Source organism: Tasmannia lanceolata, unplaced genomic scaffold, assembly GCF_043159265.1.
Source record: "Tasmannia lanceolata isolate RefF3 unplaced genomic scaffold, GAP_Taslan_0.1 ptg000006l, whole genome shotgun sequence".
In the NCBI taxonomy this organism is placed as follows: Eukaryota; Viridiplantae; Streptophyta; class Magnoliopsida; order Canellales; family Winteraceae; genus Tasmannia; species Tasmannia lanceolata.
In genome coordinates this window covers 1,675,976-1,700,294 of record NW_027518683.1, presented here as the reverse complement: position 1 = coordinate 1,700,294, position 24,319 = coordinate 1,675,976, and the positions used below count along the sequence as shown (strand labels likewise).

The window sequence follows — 24,319 nt, the reverse complement described above, 5'->3', positions numbered from 1 at the left end:
ATTGGTCAAAATCCCTAAAATTTCACACGAAATTTCGACCGAAATAATAACATGTTTCGGGTATGTGCCAATTCTGTTTCGGTCTCCACCAAAACCCGAAATTTCGGATTTCGGTCGAGATTTAAAACCATAATTATGAGTACGGTTCTAAATTTCCACTGAAGCCGACACGAAATGCAAAATGTTTCTCTTTCCATCTTCGCTGAAATATGTACCAAAACTTGAACACAAACTGAAACCGAAACATAAGTGTGTATACTACATTCTTTTGGTCTAAATTTTGGAAACATGTCAGTTTTGGTTAAAAAATTATTTATTTTATTTAAAAATACGAAAACAATTAATTTCTTCTGGCAAAAATACTGAAAATAATAAATAATATTTAAAAAATCATTAAATTTTAGAAAAACTAATAAAAACCATGCGTAGTTTTAGCCATGTCCTCTTATACATAAAATTTATGTTGTATTTTATCACTGTTTTTATTTTATTATATTTCTTAGTAAGATGCTAAAAATTATTCTAGGAAAGAAAAAATATCATTGTTTGCCACTTGGTATATTAATGTTATATGTATAAAAATTTATATTAATTGCATGTGAAATGTGATGCAGCACCGTGAAGAGAAATTGAGGAAAGGGGAGAGAAATAGACGAAAGTGGATAGAATTAGAAGAATAGGGGAAGAAGAGACGAAAATAACCTGAAGAAGAGACAAACTAAATAATACGAAAATAAATCCTAATATCTGCATCAAAATGTGGTGTGTACAGGACTATAAGACATGGACGACAACACGTCACAAGATGTTCGATGTTGTTAAACCATTATTGGTGGTTTTCTTGCTTATGTGATGGTTTCTACGTGTGTATTGTATTTGTGGTTTTTCTAGCATTTCCTAAAGTTTCTTCTTAAACGCCCATCACTTGCATATGTTTCCATATGCTTCCGTGATTTAACAGGATTTTCACCATCATGTTTCCATTTCTGTCACATCCAAAACACATACCTAAACCTTGGTCATGAAGAGAAGTCTTCCACGCTTGCTACATGCTGGCCAAGTTCATTAAATGCATGCATTGTACACTTAACTTATCTGTGAAACAACCAATTACTCCAAAAGCTTAATCTGTTGGGGAAGGCGTTGTTTATTCTTTTATACTTTAACACTCCCCGTCACGTGTGGTCCCTCTTTCTAGGGTTAGCCTAGACGTGGCACATGCGGCCCCTCTTTTGGGTTTGGCCATTGCATGTGAATTTTTGCTATCAAGGAGGTTTGAACCCAGGACCTTTGCTCTGATACCATGTGAAACAAGCAATTACTCCAAAAGCTTAAGCTGTGGAGAAGGCGTTGTTTATTCTTTTATACTTTAACAAAAGGAACATGAATTTGTGGTGCTGATCTGATTGATTAGACGAGGACCAATGTCCCATAAAATTTTAACCAACTTCATGAGAATGAGTGAAATAGGTTAGTATAACTGTATAAGTGTCTTCGTGTATAAATACAAGGCAGTAGGGAAGGATAAACTGTTTACAAACAAAGTTCAGTCCCCAATTGAATGGGGATTTGTACTTTGTTGCTCGCTCCTCTCTATAAAGGTGTCAAGATCCCTCGTAATAGTTGCAGATGTTACTGGCAAGTTAAATTAATCATAGATATTCTTTGTATTCTCGTTTCTTGTATTGAGTTCCCTTTCCCCTTATTTTATTCCCTGTATATATAGGTAAATTGTATATAACGTATTTTTTTTTAAAATGGCTGTATATAACGTATTTTCTGCAACCTTTTCTCTGTTTTGTTTCCCAAGTAAATAAATAAATTGTTTATAACATCTTTCCTGCAACCTTGACACTGGTTAGTGGTTATTGTTGTTCAGGATTAAGTTATTCTTAAATTCTCATTGCCTAAATTTGTTGTTCTAATTCATCTTTATTGAGTCTTGTGACTTCTTTGTCCTAGGTTCGGTCAAAATTGACATCCCTAGATGGAATTGTGCCTCCAAGTCATGGGTTTATGATAGGTAGCACAGGCATGAAGAATGTGTGGCTTTCAATGGAGCACCAGTCCATCTTGTGGTGTAATCAACTAGTTGTACAGGTTCATTGCAGTAAAATTTTCTTTTCTTATCACACTTTATATTTTTCTGCAGGCATTTGTGAATTTCTCTCTTTCCGTTGCAGATCTCACATACCCTTCTCAGTTTGATAGACCCAGAAACTAGTCAACCATTTTTAAGCACGCGAAAAAGGCTTTCCGTATTTACCAAAATGCTTCATAGTGGGATGCCACAGAATTTTAAATCGATGAAGCACATGCAACCATCCCGGGTTTTTGGGCATGTTACCGTCGACAATGGAAACAAAGTTGCTGGTATCGTCAACCTTTTCCTTTCACCCAAGTACATGGCATATATCATCACCATTTTACTGCTTTCAGTCTCTCAATGGATTTTTATAGTTGTTTCTTTATTGATTAATAATGAATCTTTTTGAAAAAAGGTAAACATGTAAGGGATACAAAAGTGCATAGAGTGAAGTGCTTATTGGGATTCTAAAATTGCAAATAATTTTAATATGAATGATCTTGCAAAATTGCGCCATTTCCTTTCTGTTGAATTTGAGAGAACTAAGAAAGGAGAGATACTGACACAAGAAGTATAATACTGTCATTTTAAATAAGTTCAGAGTGATGAACTGCATGTCCGTTATACTCCCACTATGTTTGCAAAATGATTATTGGAGAGGAAGGAGAAAGAGTGTAGGATTCACTTGTCCATCAGAGCATTGTAGGAGCTTTGCAATACCTTAGTTTTACTAGACCGGATAGGCCTGACATTACGTCTGCAGTTAATCAGGTCCGTCAGTATACCTATGATCATAGATAGGATCATTGGCAGTTAGCTAGAAGGATCATGAGATTTTTTTTTTTTTGGGGGGGGGGGGGGGGGTTGATGGGTCATGTTCTATTCCGTGATACTCACCCGGACAAAAATATTACAGTTAAAGGATACTCTAATAAAGATTGGGTTGGTGATCTTGACACTGGACTATTAATGATGAGACTTTGCATTATGGTGAGTGGCTTCTTGATATCTGGAGGCAAGAAGCAACGTACTATGGCTAGATCAAATGTAGCTGTGTACAGGGCCATGGCATTGACCACAACTGAGCTTTCTTGGATTAGACACCTATTACAAGCTCAGATAAGGTACTCATATTCTATTCTGTGACAATCAGAGTTCCATCAAAATGTCATAGAAACCTTCCTTCCATGCCAAAACTACCCATTGGGATTGATTTCCATAGAGAAAAAGAGGAGAATGGTGAGTTGCTGTCTATTCATGTTTCTAGTTGAGATCAAGTTGCATATGTATTCGCAAAGGTTCTGACTACGGATCATCCCATATGCTTGATTGAATAGCTTTAAATGTTCCAAGGAACATATCTACTTGAGAGGAAGTTTTGGAAAAGTAGTTTGCTATTCATTAGGGGCATTTATGTCTTTTGTACACAGGAGTAAATATCTCATTGTAACTTGGTTTACACTGAACGAAGAGCCTCGCGGATTCTGTTTGTGACATCACGGTTTTCAGCTATAATGATGGTGGAGTTCTTAAGCATATGCGAGCATCCATTTTTAGCTCCCAATCTTAGGCTATGAGTTTTTTTTTGAGGTCATCTAGAAGCCACATTTTCAGAGGGGAAGAGTCAGAGGCAAGAGGGGACAGGCACAAGAAGATAGGCTTGTACACATACTGGGCTCAAATTTTCCTTGTGTTAAGGAAGTGTTACAATCCAAGTTTCCCAAAGGTAGTGGATTGATTTCCATATGCAAAGGACAGGTTTCTTCGGTTGTCTGTCATTAAGTCCTCATAGAGAGTCACCAATTTTTGGTGAAGCTTTGGTTGGAAACTATCTTCATAAACTCTTGGAAGGTTGTAGAAGACAATGGGTTGGACCTTCTTTGCTTTGGTATATATATAGAAGTAGAAAGGGTGGGTTTCCTTTGATTGCTTTCTTAAGAAATCAGTATCCCATCTTACAAGGCGTGCTGAATGCTTAGCACTAAATGCTGCGTGCAGGTTGTAGGTGGTATCTAGTGTTGTCACTTGTCACTACTTTGTTATGTGACTTGGCTTCCTTTATAGTAAACCTGGCATGTTTAATTTTTTGCATGATGTTTGCCCAGACATTCCTTTGTGTAGAACCCATCATTGTGCATTAAATGCCACATAACTCATTTATTTTCACAGTTAATGTACCAAAGTGGAGGTGCATATGATGGTGAAGTAGTGGAAGTTTGACCTGTCAAGGGGATTGATGTCATCTTTTGAGGCCGGCCTCTGTCGAGAGGAGAGAGCCTAGCTGGACATGGGCCTAATAGAGGAGGATCCTGGTGGGCAATGTTTGTATGTGTAACTGGAAACTAGTGTGTAATCCCTTGTCAAAGAACAAAAATGAAAGAGGGCTGCTAGTAATACCAATTTATCTCAAGGATGTCCTGATAGCCCAATTTATTCTACCATCTTTTCAATAATGCAATCTATTGTTGTAAAAATACCCATATCATTTGATAGATGACAAACATATCCCTACTTTGTTGCATTTGGAGATGTGACAAGGGCTGTTTGGGACGATCTTGACACACCATGTCTTCACATCGTTTCCCTTAATGAAAAGAAAGGAGAAGAGTGTATCTGTTCCCAGGGAAATTTTTCTTCCTCTCGTTCTTGCTTTAGCTTCAACTGGGTTTCTTTGGTGAGAGCTTCTTTCCTGTGTGCTCCTTTGGTGGGAGGTTCTTAATTGAAAAGCAGATAGTAAGGCTAGAGTCACACCAACCCAAACCCATGTCCTCACACCAAGTGGTTCCTAGGGCATCACATTGTAGGGTGATCAAGGCATCACACCAGATCTATGGATATACCATCCATGACTGCAGAGCAAGCATGACATTTTCTTTTTTGAATGGTAGCAAGCATAACATTTTATTCAATTCATCATGACATTTCTCAAAAAAGGGGCCAAAGGCCTTACATATATACCCATGAACTAGACTAATTATGATTTTTATTCACTTAAAACTTGGATTCATCAATTGACTAAAATAACAAAGACTCTCCCACTTAAAATTTTCGTAATACATGATGGGCCCCATTCTTATGAGGTATTCACGTAAATAACCTAAGTGGTTTTACAACAAGAAGACCATACCCCCTATAACTTAAAAGGACTTAAATAACATTCTAAAACTCAATAAAAGACTCTTTTAAACCTCTTGATGGGCCCCATATTCCTAGTCAAGTCCATCATTGTTGTGGAGATAATCCCCATCAGTCTCTCTCTCTCTCTCTCTCTCTCTCTCTCTCTCTCTCTCTCTCTCTGGTAAACCTGGATAGGGCATTTTTTCTCATTCAAAAGAAATGTAGTAAAATAATAAAAGTATTGTTAAACACCCCCTCATATATATATATATATATATATATATATATATGAGAAAAGGGTTCTCGCTCGAGCGCAGATACCACATTGGGGGAGGGGGGGGGTGATCCTAAGCATTCATTTGACAGGCCCCATCATGGGGTGTACCAAAAATCAGCTCCATTGGACCCTCTTAGGGTGTCCATTTGTGGGGGAGAAAATGGACAGATACTGTTTGTCCACGAATCTGCCCATTTTTCACCCCAGAAATGGACACCCTATGGTGATCCAATGGAGCTGATTTTTGGTGGACAACCTATCCATGAAAGGGCCCATCAAATGAATGCTTTGGATCCTTCCCCCCCACCCCCCACACACACACAATGTGGCCCACCCCTGTTTCTGTGCTCGAGCGCAGCAACCCTTTATATATATATATATATATATATATATATATATATATATATATATATATATATATGAGAGAACATTTCCTACACACTTGTGTAGGTAAGTTACCTACACACTACTTTAAAATACAGTGGGGGCCCACATTGTTTGGGTGATCCAAACAATTCATTTGAATGGTCCTCACATAGATAGGGTGTCCACAAAAAATCAGATCCATAGGATCATCCCAACCCTACGATTTGTGGAGGTAAAATGGACGTGTATAAACCTTCACAAATTAGTCCATTTTTTGCCTCCATAGTTTGAATGGTTAGGATGATCCTATGGATCTGATTTTTTGTGGACACCCTATCTATGTGAGGACCATTCAAATGAATTGTTTGGATCACCCAAACAATGTGGGCCCCCACTGTATTTTAAGGTAGTGTGTAGGTAACTTACCTACACAAGTGTGTAGGAAATGTTCTCTCATATATATATATATATATATATATATATATATAGAGAGAGAGAGAGAGAGAGAGAGAGGAAAGTGTTGGTGAGCTTAAGCTCACCAAACTTATAGTGCGCTTAAGCGCCCAATCAAATGGGTCCCACATTTTCTGTGGTGATCCAAACCATTCATTTGCAAGGCCCTATCATAGATAGGGTGTGTACTAAAAATCAGCTCCATAGGATCATCCTAACCCTTCCATTTGTGGAGGAGAAAAATGGGCAGATTTGTGGACAGACAATGTCTGTCCATTTTGACCTCCACAAATGGATGGGTTAGGATGATCCTATGGAGCTGATTTTTGGTACACACCCCATCTATGTAAGGGCCTTTCAAATGAATGCTTTGGATCATCCTAACAAAGTGGGCCCCCATGTGATTGGGCGCTTAAGCACACCATAAGTTTGGTGAGCTTAAGCTCACCAACACTTTCCTCATATATATATATATATATATATATATATATATATATATATATATATATATATATATATATAGAGGAAAATGATTGTGAGCTTGAAGCTCATATAGCTTATATGAGCTTGAGGGCCAAATACATGTGGGCCCACATTGTTATGATGATCCAAAGCATTCATTTGACAGGCCCTTACATAGATAGGGTGTGTACAAAAAATCAGCCCCATTGGATCATCCTAACCCATCCAAAAATGGATGGCAAAATGGATAGACATCGTTTGCCACAAATCTGCCCATTTTTGCCCTCCGCTTTTCGAGGGGTTAGGATGATCCAATGGAGCTGACTTTTGGTACACACTCTATCTATGATGGGGCCTTGCAAATGAATGGTTTGGATCACCACAAAAAATGTGGGACCCATGTGTTTTGGCCCTCAAGCTCATATAAGCTATATGAGCTTCAAGCTCACAATCATTTTCCTCATATATATATATATATATATATATATATATATATATAGAGAGAGAGAGAGAGAGAGAGAGAGAGAGAGAGAGAGAGAGGAATAAGATTGTGCGGTCGACCGCACCTAAGCTTAGGTGCGGTCGAGGGCCCAAACACATGGGTCCCACATTTTTTGTGCTGATCAAAACCATTCATTTGCAAGGCCCCATCATAAATAGGGTGTTTACAAAAAATCAGGTCCATTGGATCATCCTAACCCCTCCAAAAGTCGAGGGGAAATGGGCAGATTTGTGGCAAACGGTGTCTGTCCATTTTGACCTCTACAAATGGATGGGTTAGGATGATCCTATGGAGCTGATTTTTTGTACATACCCCATCTATGTAAGGGCTTTTCAAATGAATGCTTTGGATCATCCTAACAAAGTGGGCCCACATGAGTTTGGGGCCCTCGACCGCACAATCATTTTTCTCATATATATATATATATATATATATATATATACTGTAAATGAGGTAGAGCTCATTTACGCTAAATGAGGTAGGGTGCCAAAACACATGGGTCCCACATTTTTTGTCGTGATCCAAACCATTCATTTGCAAGGCCAAATCATAGATAGGGTGTGTACAAAAAATCAGGTCCATTGGATCATCCTAACCCCTCCAAAAGTGGAGGGCAAAAATGTGCACATTTGTCCCCTATAGTGTCTGTCCATTTTCCCCTCTATTTTTGGATGGGTTAGGATTATCCTGTGGACCTGATTTTTGGTACAAACCCTATCTATGTAAAGTCCTTCTAAATGAATGCTTTGGATCGCCTCAAAAAATGTGGGACTCATGTTTTTGTGGGACTCTACCTCATTTACCGTTTTCCCATATATATATATATATATATATATATATGAGGAAATGGTTCCTCCGAAAAAATGTGGGCCCCCACCCTGTTTTTGCAAACATGTGCAGGTAAGCTTACCTGCACACGTTTGCAGGAACCATTCTCTCTCTCTCTCTCTCTCTCTCTCTCTCTATATATATATATATATATATATATATATATATATATATATATATATATATATACTAGTAAAAAACCCCGTGTGATGCTCGGGCCGGCAAAGAACTGTACGGACCACATCATAGGTTGATCCAAACCGTCCATGTGATGGAACCCAAATTCGGGTTTCGGGTTGGGTCGGGTTGCCCGACAGCCCAACCCGATTTGCGAAAAAGCTTAACCCGACCCAACCCAAATTCGGGTTGAACCCGACCCGCGCGGGAACATCCAAGTAACAACGATGGTTTCAAATTATATATAGTGCTAATGTCCTCACTACCGTATTTTATAATGGCACTACTCACCGTATTTTGATGATCACACTCCTCACTTTATTAAAATGTACAGTATGGCCCGTACCATAGGATGATTCAAACCGTCCATTAGATGGGCCACTGCCTACATAGGTTGTGCCCCAAAAATAATTTTCATATGTTGATCCAAACCCTCCGATCTATAGAGGGTTATAGGTTGCTCCAAACCGTCCATGTGATGGAACACAACATCAATCGGTTGTGCCTGTAAAATCATTTCCATAGGTTGATCCTAGCCCTCCAATCGATATAGGTTGATCCTAGCCCTCCAATCGATAGAGGTTTCCATAATTGTTGTTCCTCTTCAGGTGCCCGGAATCCGTCAATATTTTGCAAGTGTCCTGCATGAGTAATATAAAGTAGTTCTTTCATCATTGTCATATGTCTTTACCTCTTCTTGGTAGTTTTTTCCCGTAATTGTCATAGACAGATACCATGTGTCGGTACTTTTCGTATGTAGATTACGATTTTACCCTCAAATAATTTCTCATAGAGATAGATGTTAGATATGTGGGGAGGGCAAAAAACGGTAAAAATCATGCACACTGACGTGTTAAATGGACAATAATTCTCCAATTTCTCTTCTTATATATATCAATTTCCACTTTTGAGTCCTTTGATTGTTCTTTCCAGGTATAATGAACAACTGCCTAAGCAAATTGTACTAGTGAACTAAGGAGGTTTACCCTTAACAAAGTGGGTTCATATGAAAGATGCGAGCCGCAAACCCAAACCTGTCGAATCAATAAACTAGTAACATAGGTTTGTCGTCTCGTTAATGCAGTCACACGGATGATCACCTCCAATACTGGCGAAATGGTAACAACCATTGGAATAGTCATCCACATTAACATAGAGGCCTTCCTAGTTGGGTTCATACTTAAGCCTTAGTAGGCCAGGTCATGTCTTCTTTGTCTGATAAAGGACCTGGTCACCTTACTGTAGAGAGCTTGAATGTACTTGCTTGCTTTTCATAGGCACATGTCTGGTATACTTTGAGATGTTGGAAGTGCCTGAAATTGTTGTTCATAAATGACCTCAAGCCCGATAAGACGAGCCTCATATAAGCCATGAACTCAGTTGCTGACTCTGCTGCAAATGCTTGTTGGAGATAGGGAAGCTCAGTCTCCACTGGTAGAAGGCCTCAGTACCATAGACCAAGGAATAAGGACATACTTGTGGTAGTCTAGTGGGCACATGGGGCATGACATCAATCGCATAAAGTTCTCGGTTTATGCCATGAAATAAGTTTGAAAATTCTACGCTTAGAAAAATTGCTGGAAGTGCTGGATACCTAATCAAATGGTTTTACTGTATTTTTATCTTTTTACTATTGACATTCCTCTTGTAATTAATTGTATTCTTAGTTTAAATATTTTGAATTGAACCTAAAAAATGGATATTTAGCTAGGATTACATGAAGGACCATGGCATCTCATGAGGAAGATCTTAAAAATATTGTAAAGCTTATATTAATGTTATTAATCTTCCAGTTATCTTTTTTTTTTTGAATTTGGTGTTCTACTTGATCATTGATCACATTGTGTACTGGAACACTAAAAGATCCTTTTGCATGCAGGACCTCAAATACAAAGTTTCTTTCCTTGTCCACAATCTGCTAATTGGGCGGATGATGTCCTTGAGAAGGATCTGTACATTCCAGGGACTACTGTCACTGTTTTAGCAATGGATGGGAGGAGGAGGTGGTTGGACATAAAAAAACTGGTTAGCTTGGCTGAAATTATATTCTTTCTGAATACAATATATTATGTTGAGTATATTCTTTCCCAACATGTTTAGGTCACTCAAAAACAATTGTTGTTGTCTCATATTGTGAGCTTTTAACTCTATTCCGTAGCCAATCTGTTTTCCAAATCTTTTATCAAGTCTTAGATATGCTGAAATATTTTCAGTTGAGAAATGTTGTCGCTGCAAGGGCATACATCTTTGAATGGATGACTGCTCATTGTTTAATAGCTCATACTTCATAGAGGTTCCTAAATTTACTATATAAATAGATCAGGTAATGTCATGTGCCCTGGACATGGCCATCTTTATCGTTGTCGGACGCGGAAGTGGGATGTCTCTGTATCGGATCTAACATCACCATAGAGTTTGGCAAACCTTTACATCCATGTATAATAGAATCAAAACATTCATTATATTTGTTCATATCAGTGTAAAATTTACAGAAACCTATTTAGATAAATAGTAATGTACCGAATATACATAGTTAATCTAGGTAATGCCCAGAAAAAGTAAAATAGCCTGATGCAAGTCGTTTGGGCTTTGGGATACCACGTAATTGATATTCAATTCATTCTTGTTATTCTTCATTTCTTATTGTATCTTAGTATTCAGTAGTTTACCATTTTACCTTAATGCTCAGGGGTCAAATGGCAAAGACCACTTTATATTTGTTACAAACCTTTCTCCATGTTCTGGGGTTAGACTTCATCTTTGGCCTGAAAAGGGAAAAGTTCCATTGGAAGAGGTACCTGCTAGTAGAAGAGTAGTTGAGGTGACATCAAAGATGGTCCAGATTCCAGCAGGGCCTGCTCCAAGGCAGGTACTGGTGCTGTACTTGACATTTCCACAGATTTTCCATTTGCATTAGAATGGTATTATTTTTCAGTTTAATTAGTGTACATCTGTCTGTAGAAATTGTCAGTCAATTATTTGTGAAAGCTCTGGTATTATTTTGGAGTTGCAAAGCATGATGACAGAATTTGTCTCTGAAATTGTTGTGGTTTATATTCTGATGATGATGTTGCTTACCAGATTGAACCAGGCAGCCAAACTGAACAAGCACCTCCATCTGCTGTGCTTCGATTGGGTCCCGACGATATGCATGGTTTCCGATTCTTGACTATTTCTGTTGCACCTCGTCCGGTATTGTTAATCTTTCCTGTCCATTATGATTATATGGTAGCATTATTTCTATTCATAAAAATTCTTTGACATGAGTTATTTCTATTTTATCTTCTGCAGAGTTCTATATCTGGGTTTGTAGCATACTAGTATGTGTGTGTGTGTGTGTGTACATTCATATACATATGTCTATATAAAGGCTACTGATATTGGCACTGCCATGTGTTGATAATTACACAAACTCAGCTTGAGTTTTTTGGGAACCGTAATAACCTTTGACAGTTGTTTAAATAATAAAGGACAGGATGAGTTTGTGCAATTATCAAAATATGGCAGTGCCAATATCAGTAGCCTACACACACTAGCATTCTTGTCCCATGCTATGCATGGGTGTAAAATAATGTGCCCCACACCATCAAAACATGCGGTGTAAAATGGTAGGGCTCACCTAATGTATGGGCTTGCGTGGGGATAGTGGGACCCACCCATGGAAATATGAGGTAAAATGGTGGGTCCACCTATGCAAGGGCTTGAGGAGAGATAGTGGGCCGTACCATATCAAACTTGCGGTGTAAAATGGCGTGCCCCACTCCATAAAAAATATGAGGGTTAAAATGGTAGGCCCCACCCTAATGGAGGCGTTTGGGCAGAGTGATGCCCCCCCTCCCCCAATGCCCGCACACACACACACACACAAAAATCAAAACATGAGTAAAATGGTGGGACCTACCACCCCATTAAAACTTTAGGTGTAAAATGGTGGGTCTCATACTAAGAAAAAATTTCTAAAAAAAAGTTTTCCAAAGAAAATCTTTCATGGAAAAATGAATGAAAAAGCACATTGGGCTTTACAAACCATTCAAAGCCCTCATCCTGTCACCCATGACGATTTGTAGATGTGTTACCATACATTTGTTAGACTTATGTGTAGGTATCATGAACACATTGATAGCCTGGGCGTTTCGGTCAAAATGAAGAAAACTGAAAATGGAGTTTATCTTCATAATGTAGTAAAAAGAAGCCCCTTTATTGAAGGCCGGTCCAAGAACTAAGTTCACAGCTAGCAAGATGCCCTCGGTCCTTTGAGCTGACTTTTCTACTACTGAAACTTTCTCATGTGTGAATTTGTAGAGGAAAAACTTTTGCAAAAAAATTATTCCTTTGGAAAAAGCGAATGACAAAGGAAAGAAACATGCTTAGCAGTATTATATAAATATATAATATATATAGAGAAAAGAGTTCCTACACCCTAGTGTAGATAAGTTATCTACACCCTATGCTTAAAATACATTGGGGGCCACATTGTTTAGGTGATCCAAACCATTCATTTGATGGCCTCTCACATGGATAGGGTGTGCCCAAAAAATCAAATGGACAGATTTGTGAAGGTTTATATACATCCATTTTTACCTCCACAAATTGTAGGGTTGGGATGATCCTATGGAGCTGATTTTTTGGGCACACCCTATCCATGTGAGGGCCCATCAAATGAATGCTTTGGATCACCCAAACAATGTGGCCCCCAATGTATTTTAAGCCTAAGGTGTAGATAACTTATCTACATTAGGGTGTAGGAACTCTTCTCTCTCTCATATATATATATATATGGAGAGAGAGAGAGAGAGAGAGAGAGAGAGAGAGAGAGAGAGAGAGAAGGGTTGCTGCGCTCGAGCACAGAAATAGGGGCGTGGGGCCATTGGGGGGGGTGATCCTAAGCATTCATTTGGAAGGCCCCATCATGGATGCGGGGCCTACCAAAAATCAGCACCATTGGATCACCAATGGGTGTCCATTTGTGGGGCAAAAAATGGACAGATACTGTTTGTCCACAAATCTGTCCATTTTTGGCCCCACAAATGGACACCATAAGGTGATCCAATGGAGCTGATTTTTGGTGGACACCCTACCCATGAAAGGGCCCATCAAATGAATGATTTGGATCCCACCCAAAATGTGGCCCCACCCTATTTCTGTGCTCGAGCGCAGCAAATGCATGCTCATATATATATATATATATATATATATATATATATATATATATATATGAGAAAAGTGTTCCTCCGCAGCTGCTCAGATAGCTTTTCTCAGCAGCTGCTTCAAAAACTCATGTGGCCCCACATTTCTTGGGTGATCCAAAGCATTCATTTGGAAGGCCCTTCCATGAATAGGGTGTGTACCAAAAATGAGCCCTTTAGGATCATCCTAACCCTGCCATTTGTGGAGGGAAAAAATGGTCAGAAAGAGTGTCTGTACATTTTCCCCTCGCCCTTTGATTAGGTTAGGATGATCCTATAGGGCTGATTTTTGGTACACACCCTATCCATGGAAGGGCCTTTCAAATGAATGCTTTAGATCACCCCAAAAATGTGGGCCATATGAGTTTTTGAAGCAGCTGCTCAGATAAGCTATCTGAGCAGCTGTGCAGGAACACTATTCTCATTATATATATCTATATCTATATAGTAGAAGAGAAAATAAGAGAATTATTTGAATTTCTATGAGATTTACACATCACTTTTTTTGACTTTTTTTTAATAAAGGCACCCATTCAACCCACATATTTTCAATCCTACCCCCTCCTTTATGCTTTTTAACAAAGGCACCCATTAAAGCCACATAATTTCAATCCTACTCCCCTCCTTTATGCTTTTTTAATAAAAAATCTATAGGGTGATCTTAAGCATCCGATTTAAGAGGAACAACATATTATGGAAACCTCTATAGATTGGAGGGCTAGGATCAGCCTATGGAAATGATTTTTGTTACACAACCTATTTATGTTGTGTTCCATCACATGGACGGTTTGGATCAACTTATGATGTGGTCCGTACAGTTCTTTGTCGGCCCGTGCATCGCACGGGGTTTTTTTACTAGTGTGTGTGTATATATATATATAACTTGATGTGGTCCAACAAATAACTAGCTATAGCATCTGAGTATGAAAGGTGTTCCTTTTCCAGTTTTCTCCTTTTATGCGGGTTTTAAGTGCCCCATTCTAAGATCCTTCGTTAATTTACACCGTCTTTGTTCACTTGGTTGCTGTCTTCACCATCATAGAAATTTCTGATGTCGCATTAGAGGCCATCTTTTCTCCTTTTATGCATGTCTCAAAAGTGAAGACCCCAAGGGTACTATGATATTTTTTGAAGTTTGGTATAATTGGCTTCCATTCATCTCAGGTCTATTTGTACCGAGAATGCTTATTTTAGCTCCCTGAATCATGTGGAATCTTGATAATACTCTTATATGAATGTCATGGCAAGTAAAACAACCACTTAGATATCTTGGAAGCAATATTGTTTTTTGGCCTGGGGCTCATTTGAGCTGAAAACTGTTTCAACTAATTTGCAGTTCTCTAAGCTAATTATCAGTTTGATTCTTTTGATACACTTTAAGTTGGAATGAATTTGTGGCTCAACCTTTTCTTATGCCAGAGTGTCTCAGGTAGGCCTCCCCCTGCAGCTTCCATGGCAGTTGGACAGTTCTTTAATCCAGAGGAAGGAGAGAGAGAGTTCTCCCCTAGGTTGCTACTTGCTTCTAGCTACATTCAAGAGGTTAATAGTTTTATTAAGTCATCAGTTTATGTTGGGATTTTTAAAATTTTGTAAGCATGTGTTATCTTGTGGTCACTTCATCTTGTTTCAATTCTTTCCCTAGTAACTATAAATGTATTTTGATTTGTGACGCATTTTGATTTTCTGTAGGAAATCTTGTTGAAGGAGGATCACCCTTTGGCTTTGAACCTCTCATTCTCCATAAGCTTAGGTCTTTTGCCTGTTACTTTGTCAGTTAAAACCGCGGGGTGTGGAATAAAAACTTCCGAGCTTCCTGTTGAACAAGCTGGAGATGTTGAAAACAGCGGTAAGGACTCTTATTAATAATATTGTTGCCATTTATTAAAAAACACAGCGGTAAGGATTTCCTGACTAAATTTAGGGGTTTCTGATTACAGTCTTCTGACTTACAACACATTAACTTATTATCTCTAGATATTCTAATGGTTATGGAAATCATGAATACATCCAGTGGGATGTTTAACCCACTCATCTTCAGACCTGAGTGTCCTCTGTTGCTTGATTCCCTTGAAATGGTTAAATTTGAAATCCTTGTTTGGGGAGAAGCTCTTGCCTGGAATTATTTAAGCTCAGGTCTGGGGTTATTTGCTGCCACTAGGGACAGCAATTATAGCTTAGAGGAACAACCGGAGGTAACAATTCAAAAAAAAGAAGAAAAAAACGTAACAACCAGAGAATTAATTGCTGCCACTAATCTTTCTATGTAGTGTCTGATTGATACCGACAATTCATTCCTAAAGGCCAATACAAATCCATAGGTGAGAGTAAAGACAGAGTAAATTAGTAGGACATGAATGAACCCATCACATAAATAGGTTACTGTGTTCAGAGTTCATCATTAACACAATCTGACAAGCGCCCGCCATAAAGGTCCCTTTCGTAAGCTAGTTACATAGGTTTCAGAAAAGACAAAATTTTCCTGTGTGCTATATAGATAGGGAAATGATAAATGCACCCCTTTTCATTATTTGGGACACCCAGCTACAGTGTATCCATGACTGCAAAGGGACTGATGTACTTCACATTTGAAGGAATGAAGTGACCTGATTGCAATGCAGCTGGGTGTCCCAAGTGATGAAAAGGGGCGCATTTATCATTTCCCTATAAATATCATTAATTTATCATTTCCCTATAAATATCATTATTAAAACAATGATGACCTTACATGTATCTAAATCAGCGCAATATTCAGAAATTTTAGCTTTGGAAAGAAATATTAAGTGAAACTGAGATTTTGAGGTATTACTATTGAATATGGATGTCATTGTAGGACTTAATGGTCTTGGTTGATCTTCTGGTGAGATAGAGAAGGAAGCGCCCGGATGGGTTTTCAATATGGCTGGGGGGTTTTCCCTTTACCTGGGGTTTTCAATAATTTGAGAATGCGAAATCGATGGTAGTCCAGTCTCCATGAGAGTTTTTCATCTATCTTGTGTAGCATTCTTTTTTTTCCTTTTTGAATGCCATTCTTTTCTTTTTCACATAAGTTTGGCTATGATGTTGGTTAATTTTTCGTTCTATGAACAAGTTGTGTGAATTTACATGAAGCATGCATTTGTTCATTAGGAAGATTATGTTTCACATCTCTCAAAGTTGTTGGATTTTTTTCTAATATGTTCGTTCTAGATCTTTGTTAATGTAAGCTCTTTGTTAGTACGGCAGGGCTTTGCAAATTGCGTTGCTTCCCCCCTGTGGCTCTTGCTTGGGATTCCACATCGGGTCTACGTATTGTTCCGAATTTGTATTCCGAGACAATTATTGTGGATTCGTCACCTGCGTCTTGGGGTTCAACTCAAGGGTCTGATAAGACCACTGTTCTGTTAATGGTACACAATCTTTTTTTCCTTCAACAAAATTTACCGGTCATTCAAACCTATAAAACTTAATTATAATCAATGGTTTCCATGATAACAAATGGGAATGCCTAAATTGTTTTTCTTTTTGTTTTCCTTCTCTTTGATAAGTGAATTCCGTCATTTTTACACCCCTCTGCAGGTAGATCCTCATTGTTCGTATAAAATTGGCGCCGTTGTCTCTCTCACGGCTGCTGCAAGCAGATTTTTGCTTTTGTATTGTACGCAGGTGATGTTTTTCAGTGATGCTGGTGTGGATATTTTTTTGACACCAATCCTAGTGTGGATATTGGCTATACTATTTACTTTGGATACTGATATTGGCACTACCATCTTTTATAATTGCACTAACTCATCTTGTCTTGTATCATTTAAACAGCTATTATAGTTCCTAAAAACCTCTAAGAAGCCAACTAAAGAGGGAAAGACAATCTAAGTTTGTGCAATTATTAAAACATCATAGTTCAAATATCAGTAGCCTTTACTTTTTCATTACGATTTGATCTGCTATTATTTTGTGACTTCCATGTTGAGAGTCTACACCAAGACTTTAGTGCTAGAGAATAAAGATGCTCTCTATGGACACGCATATCATTCACCATTGCACCAAACTCATGCTCATATTATTATGTTATTACTTTAGTATGTTGGATGTGAAAATAAAGAGGACCTTCATATGGTTTTCATTGATTTGGAGAAAGCGTATGATAGGGTTCCCAGGAGTGTTATGTGGTGGGTCCTTGAAAGGAAAAAAGTGTCTACTAAATATGTTGATGTGATTAAGGATATGTACGATGGAGCAGTAACTAGTGTAAGAACCACGGATGGCATGTCTAGTGAGTTTCCAATTGCAGTAGGGTTGCATCAAGGATCAGCTCTAAGCCCTTATCTTTTTCCGCTAGTTATGGATGAACTTACGGAGGGTATCCAGGATGAGGTGCCGTGGTGTATGTTATTTGCAGATGACATAGTTTTAATTGACGAAACCAAAGCAGGAGTAAATGCTAAGTTAGAGTTATGGAGAACTACTTAGGAATCCCAATGTTTTAGACTGAGTAGGACTAAGAGTATATGGAGTGCAACTTTAGTAATGTAAGGAGGCGGGATGAGGATGTAGTAAATATGACTGGACTGGAGGTACCTAAGAGGGATATCTTTCGCTATCTTGGTTCAATTCTACGTAAGGAATGAGAGATTGAAGAGGATGTTAACCATAGAATAAGTGCAGGTTGGTTGAAGTGGAAGCTTGCTTCAAGAGTTCTGTGCGACCGTAAAATCCCTACCAAGTTGAAGGGAAAGTTTTATAAGACAGCTGTGAGGCCAGCCATGCTGTACGGCTTAGAATGTTGGGCCACCAAGAAGCAGCATGTGCATAAGATGAGTGTAGCGGAGATGCGAATGTTTAGATGGATGTGCGGCCACACAAGGTTAGATAGAATTAAAAATGAAAACATTCGTAAAAAGGTGGGGCATAAGATGAGTGTAGCGGAGATGTGAACGTTTAGATGGATGTGCGGTCACACAAGGTTAGATAGAATTAAAAATGAAAACATTCATAAAAAGGTGGGGGTAGCACCAATTGAGGAGAAGATGAGATAGCACCATTGAAGATGGTTTGGACATATCCAACGCAGGCCTTTGGATGCTCCAGTGAGAAGAGGCGACTCGTGCTAAGTTGATGGGGTAAAAAGAGGTGGGGGCAGACCAAAAACAAGTTGGGTAGAAACAATGTGGAAAGACTTGATAGCTAGGAACATAACAGAGAACATGACCTTGGGTAGGAGAGAATGGAAGAAAATGATCCATGAAGATGAACCCAACTAGTGCCAGGATTAGACTTAGTCATTTTGAGCCGGGTAGATTCTTTCACCTTCATCATGAAAATTTTCTAAAGGATTCATTAGCCGACCCCAACTGGTTTGGGACAAAGGCTTAGTTGAGTTGAGTTGAGTTGTACTTTAGTATGTTGGATATATCACTAATATGGATGTGGGGATTATATTCATCAAAAGAAAATGGGCGGGTAATTCAGCAATTGCATATTTGTTTATAAAGTTTTCATCATTTTGATTAATTGCCTTGTTAAATGGATTTTATTTTTTATTTATTTATTATCTCCATTTCTGAACTTTAGTTTATTTATTATATCCATTTTTGAATTTTAGTTTTTGAATTTCAAATGTATTGACATCTCACCTTTGAAACTTTTTCTGACCTCTCATATTTGAAACTAAATAGGCTATGATGAATATTGGCACATTCTTCTCTAATCTATCTCTATTATATGCTCCAATAAGCTTCTTATACATGAAGCACTACAATTTTCATTCTACAAATATGTTCTGATTCAATGTCTGTAGGTTGAAACAGACATTGAATCAGAACAAATATGTTCTGATTCAATGTCTGTAAGAGTAATGTTCATCCATCACCCGTTGTCTCCTTTTGTCCTTTTGTTTAGTAAGCTACAATAAATAAAGCCAGTTAACAATGTATATTTTGGTCGATTCCAGGAAAATGGCCTTGCAATGCAACAGTTTTACTTTTACCACCACGCTAATTATGGACTGGCACAAAGCCTGGGAATCTTAGATTTTATTCTCTTCAAATGCTGTAGATCATAGGTTCCGGATATTTGTCTTCTATAAACTAAAATTGATATACGTCTTATCTTTGTTTTTTTTAAAGGAAGTTTATCCAACTTAGGTGGCTTAAAACTGACTAAAATTCTCTTTTTTGGATGGTAATAAAAATTACAAAAGAGCAAAGGAGACTAAAATTCTCTTATGTGCACAGAATAAGGAATCACTTGGATAAAGTAACAAAAGGATACGTGTTTAACAAAGAAGCAACACATATGATTTTGCTCACTCTTTTCTTGGGTCCTCAACAGGAATGATATTTGAAGGCCGGAGAATGTAATCAACCAAACAAGATATGGAAAATCAACATTGTCATCATACAACTCTTCTGTTCAATCAAATCAGATGCTTTCATTCTTAGATATATAGGGTGTTTTCCTTGGTAATTTTTGATGTAGCTAGAGATAAATATAAATATTTGGAATAAGTTTTATCAATCTTGTTTTTCTTCATTAATAAAGTTGTCATTTGAAGAAAAAAGTGGGATAATGGTTGACCTGACATTTACTATAGAGAAAGCACTCGAGTAATGTTGGACTAGATGCATGGTGTGCATTTGTGCAATTGGATTCGTCGTGGTTGGGCGAATTCATTTTGGGAAAAAAAGGGAACGGAGCAACAATCACACAAAAGACAAGAATACAAGATTTACGTGGTTTAGCAGTGTGCCTCCATCCACAGAAGAAGAGTTTCTCTATTTCGGTTTAGGGTTACTAACTCTTCTTCTCGACCAAGAAAACTTCGCCTCTTGTAACCCTAATATGTGGCTTATATATCAATGCCACTTCATTAAAAAAATTACCGAAATGCCCATGTGTCCCGCACATTAGTGCGCCAGGAGTTTCAAGCCTTCAGCATGAGACTTTGTACACCCATGCAGTTGATTCATGATGCCACATGACTAAGCAGCCATGAGATGCCCAAAAGTTTGGAGATTGGTCATCCTTCTGACAGGTTATCCTCAGAAGGATGCCCAATCTGACAGGTTTCTCCTAGATACATAAATCTACTTGGAACCAGAGCATTTTCTCTCATCTCTTAAGAAACATTTTTTAAATCCCTACTGGTTCTGGATTCCTACATGCCTAAATATGATATTCAATTCCACCTTTTTATTTACTACGTCAAGATAAATCAGTTTTCCCTTGATTTCTAGCTTCTGCTTCTATATGCATTTACATGTAAAACATGTATCTATAGATGTGCTTATACACATAGGTGCACATAGAAAAACACGTGTTCAGAATGATTTTGTGATTTCTGAAATATTTCATGTTCCTGCTGTTTTGATGCTGGAAGTTTTATATTCATGGAGTTATTTGTCCGATGTTTCATGGTAGAACTGTCGTTTTGCAGATAATTGGTCTTTCTGTAGCAATAATTTTTTTTGCTTTGATGCGACAAGCACGTTCTTGGGAGCTCGATCTGCCTCTGCCATCAATGCTGACAGCCGTTGAGTCCAATTTGAGAATGCCGATGTCATTTCTGCTCCTGGCTGTAGTACCCCTTTTTGTTTCTTTGGCCCTTTCTTTGCTAACAACCCATCCTCTTCCTCCATTTGCTAGCTACTTTATTGTCTCCATGATTTGCTATGCATTGGCAAATGGGTCCGTGATCATTTTGACCTTGAGTTGCCAATTGGTCTTCTATGTTGCTGCCACTGTACATGTTTTTATCAAATTACGGTGAGCATGATCCCTTTATTTACTCATTTAATTTTCTATTCTGAATGAATAAATCAGCTGGAGAACACTACAAATACATCTTAGATATTTCTTCAGACATTTACCTCTGTTGGGGTTTGAGCCATCTCAATTATTTTAATATCCTTGTTTTATGGGAAAAGTCCATATTTTTTTCCTAAGAAAACACCATCAATGTTGAGAGTTGTCATAAATTGCTAGATACCGACTATAGACTGCCATCATCTAGACTAAGCACAGCGCTTATTGGAATATTGGTTCCACTATTTCTGTCAAATGTATATTCATGTATGAACCTGTCATTTCAAAAGCCATATAGGATTTGAGTTTCGGAGATACATAATTTTCTAAAATTACAAAGTATCCTTGATTTATTTATTGATCCCAAATCTTCGTCTCAAAAAACTATTTCGTGTTAAAATGACTTTTTTCATTAAATGTCACTGCATTTGGCTTTTAAAATATGAGATATTCTTTTTTTTTTTGAACATTAGAGTATCTTAGTGGTTTATCATGTTGTCTGGAAGTGTTTTGAAGTTCAATGTTTTAAATTATGTGAAGATTTCTTTTTCATATTCAAAGGGAATTATGCAAAATTCTTTGATACTTGTTTGCACAAAATTAAACCGCAAGCGTACGGGTCAATCGTAGCTACGGGTCGATCACAGGAAAGAGCTATTAAACCTCTTAACTTAGGCAAAGTGAACAATTATCCAAATATTACTACTAATTATCTACTGATTATCTAATCTAGATGATTAAATTAAAGCCAATTTACTAGTCTAACAATTTTCAAATTAATAGAAACAACTTCTTTAATCTAAGGGAACCCTATTCAAGCAATTTAACTACAAATTATTTTTAATAAAATAAATTAAAGAACTGATTTGATTGAGAATTTTAACCACTAATTTAGTCATTAATCTAACACAATAATTATTTAATTTAATGAAAAACTTAAAGAACTATTGGGGTGCAAAGTTGCAAAACTATTAGAATGTTGCCTAAAAAAAATAAAAAGTCTTAGGGTTAGAATCCACCATAGGTTAGATAAAATTTATTAGTTTGTATATATAGATTCGCTTTGATCACAATCTTGAATTAGATTGACTTGTATAGATGATCAATCCGATCAATGAAAAATCCAATCAATGGATGAGATTTCCCATTAGTAATTGATCAAGTACACAAACAATTTTCAATATCTATACAAGACTCTATAAATTCTCATCAACGATCACATATACAAGAGATAATCAATGGCATATATGATCTATAATTCGAATTTACAACCCCTTGTATATTAAAGTTATATTCACAAAATTGAATCTAGACCGTTAGATCACACAATCTAACAAATTTAATGTACCCTTTAGGCTTCATCTAACCCTAAGATTAACAATTTAGTTACTCATTGAGAAGGGGAAAGAAACATAGAAAATAAAGAGAGAAATTGCCATTAAACAAATAAACAAAAAAAATACTCTCTTATTCAATTTAAAATAGGTCACTAATATATCAAATTCCAAATAAAAGTAAATAACAAAACAAGAAAGACTTATTCTTTTTCTCCTCCTTCAACAGTTGGATCCTCGTTCTCGCCTTGGATTGCCTTGGATGATGTCCTCGACGGTTGGATCGAATGAGAAAAAGAGAAGAAAAATAGCTTGAAAAGAGAGCAAGAAAGAACAAAGAAAAAAAATAGAAATTAAGAACAAGCAAAAGCATAGAGAGAAAGAGAGAGAGAGAGAGAATTATGTGGTTGTGAGAAGGGAATGAGAAAGAATAAGTATATATGAGAGTGAGGTAAGGTTTTTCCAATTTAGTAAATGTCCAAAAATATTCCTTGCATGTGCTTTGGATAATTGAGTTACCATCTTCTCTCCTCCAATAGCATAACTCCATTCTTTCTATTTTAACATTCCTCTTCACCGTGCTTGTAGCAACTCTTTTTTTCTTTTTTCTTTTTTAAAGGGAAGGTGGCTTGATGGAATCTTTCTACATATCTCTCTTTCATTGCATGTGTTGGAACATGGGTTGTTTCCAAATAATTTCTTCATGGGTGATGTTATTTGTTTTGGAAATGTGCGACCCACAAGGATTGCATGTGCTTGCAATACATGGAAACATTGCATGTGCTTGCAATACATAGAAACATTGCATGTGCTTGCAATACATAGGTTGTTTCCAAATAATTACTTCATGGGCTGATCCTAGCTCTTCATTTAGTGGGATATAATTTCTCAAAAGAATGCTCTTGGCCATTGATGCTATTTCCTTGGAATTTCATTGTTTTAGCTCAATTTTCCTTGAAAAATCTGAAATAACCCTGAAATATCAAAAACAAGGAAAACACATCAAATAGCACTGCTCTAAAAGTAAAAAGATAATTATTTTCTACCTACAATTCACACATAAATGTGCTCATCAGATTCCCCCATACTTGAGCTTTGCTTGTCCTCAAGCAAACAAGAAGAAAATAAAGAAAAATAGGAACAAAATAAAATCCTAATTCACTTTCGTAGGAATCACGATTGCACTTAGCACGTGCAACAAGCCTTTAAACCCCTAGGTTACCCTAGTGGACGAGTTTTGTCTCGTGAGTGTTTGCAGTGAATATACACACAAAATTCTAAAAACAAACTTTTCTTTCGAAATCTCACTATAGAATAAAGTTAAAAATTTCTAATCCTGTTTCTTTGATACAATGCTCAAAATAGAAGAACAAGAATACCCCCATACTTAAACTTTGCATCCTATCCCAAGTTGAAAAAAAAATTAGAAAAATATTTTAATCAAGGAATCCTCTTTTGAATTTGTCATACTTTTCCCCCTTAAACTTGCCTCTAATGTAATCGTACCATAAAAGAAATTTGATTTTGAAACTTAATAGAAAAATTTGCAAATTTATATGGTCCACCATACTTTCCACTTTTTCCGTACTTTCTAAGATTAGAACTCACTTTTGTAATCCTCTACTGCTTTTGGCGTGAATGACATGCAGGGCATGCACCAGACACCCAGGCTACTAAGCAGTGTCCGACTAATCTTTGATTTGCATGTGTCATAGACATTGATGCACATGAGTTCAAACTTTACCTTTGATT

At 37.4% G+C, this 24,319-nt stretch overlaps 1 protein-coding gene across 3 annotated transcripts in view; it reads left to right on the top strand.

Moving 5' to 3' along the window:
- Window positions 1-24,319, top strand: part of LOC143879209 (hydrolases, acting on ester bond) — a 50,778-nt gene that overhangs the window by 14,078 nt on the left and 12,381 nt on the right. For all 3 annotated transcript variants that reach the window (XM_077381449.1, XM_077381451.1, XM_077381448.1), the window contains 10 exons: window positions 1,963-2,100; window positions 2,184-2,373; window positions 10,148-10,293; window positions 10,958-11,137; window positions 11,350-11,460; window positions 14,874-14,993; window positions 15,144-15,300; window positions 16,677-16,840; window positions 17,010-17,096; window positions 20,866-21,194. In XM_077381449.1, the coding sequence (XP_077237564.1) occupies window positions 1,963-2,100; window positions 2,184-2,373; window positions 10,148-10,293; window positions 10,958-11,137; window positions 11,350-11,460; window positions 14,874-14,993; window positions 15,144-15,300; window positions 16,677-16,840; window positions 17,010-17,096; window positions 20,866-21,194 (1,622 nt within the window). The remainder of the gene's footprint in view (window positions 1-1,962; window positions 2,101-2,183; window positions 2,374-10,147; window positions 10,294-10,957; window positions 11,138-11,349; window positions 11,461-14,873; window positions 14,994-15,143; window positions 15,301-16,676; window positions 16,841-17,009; window positions 17,097-20,865; window positions 21,195-24,319) is intronic.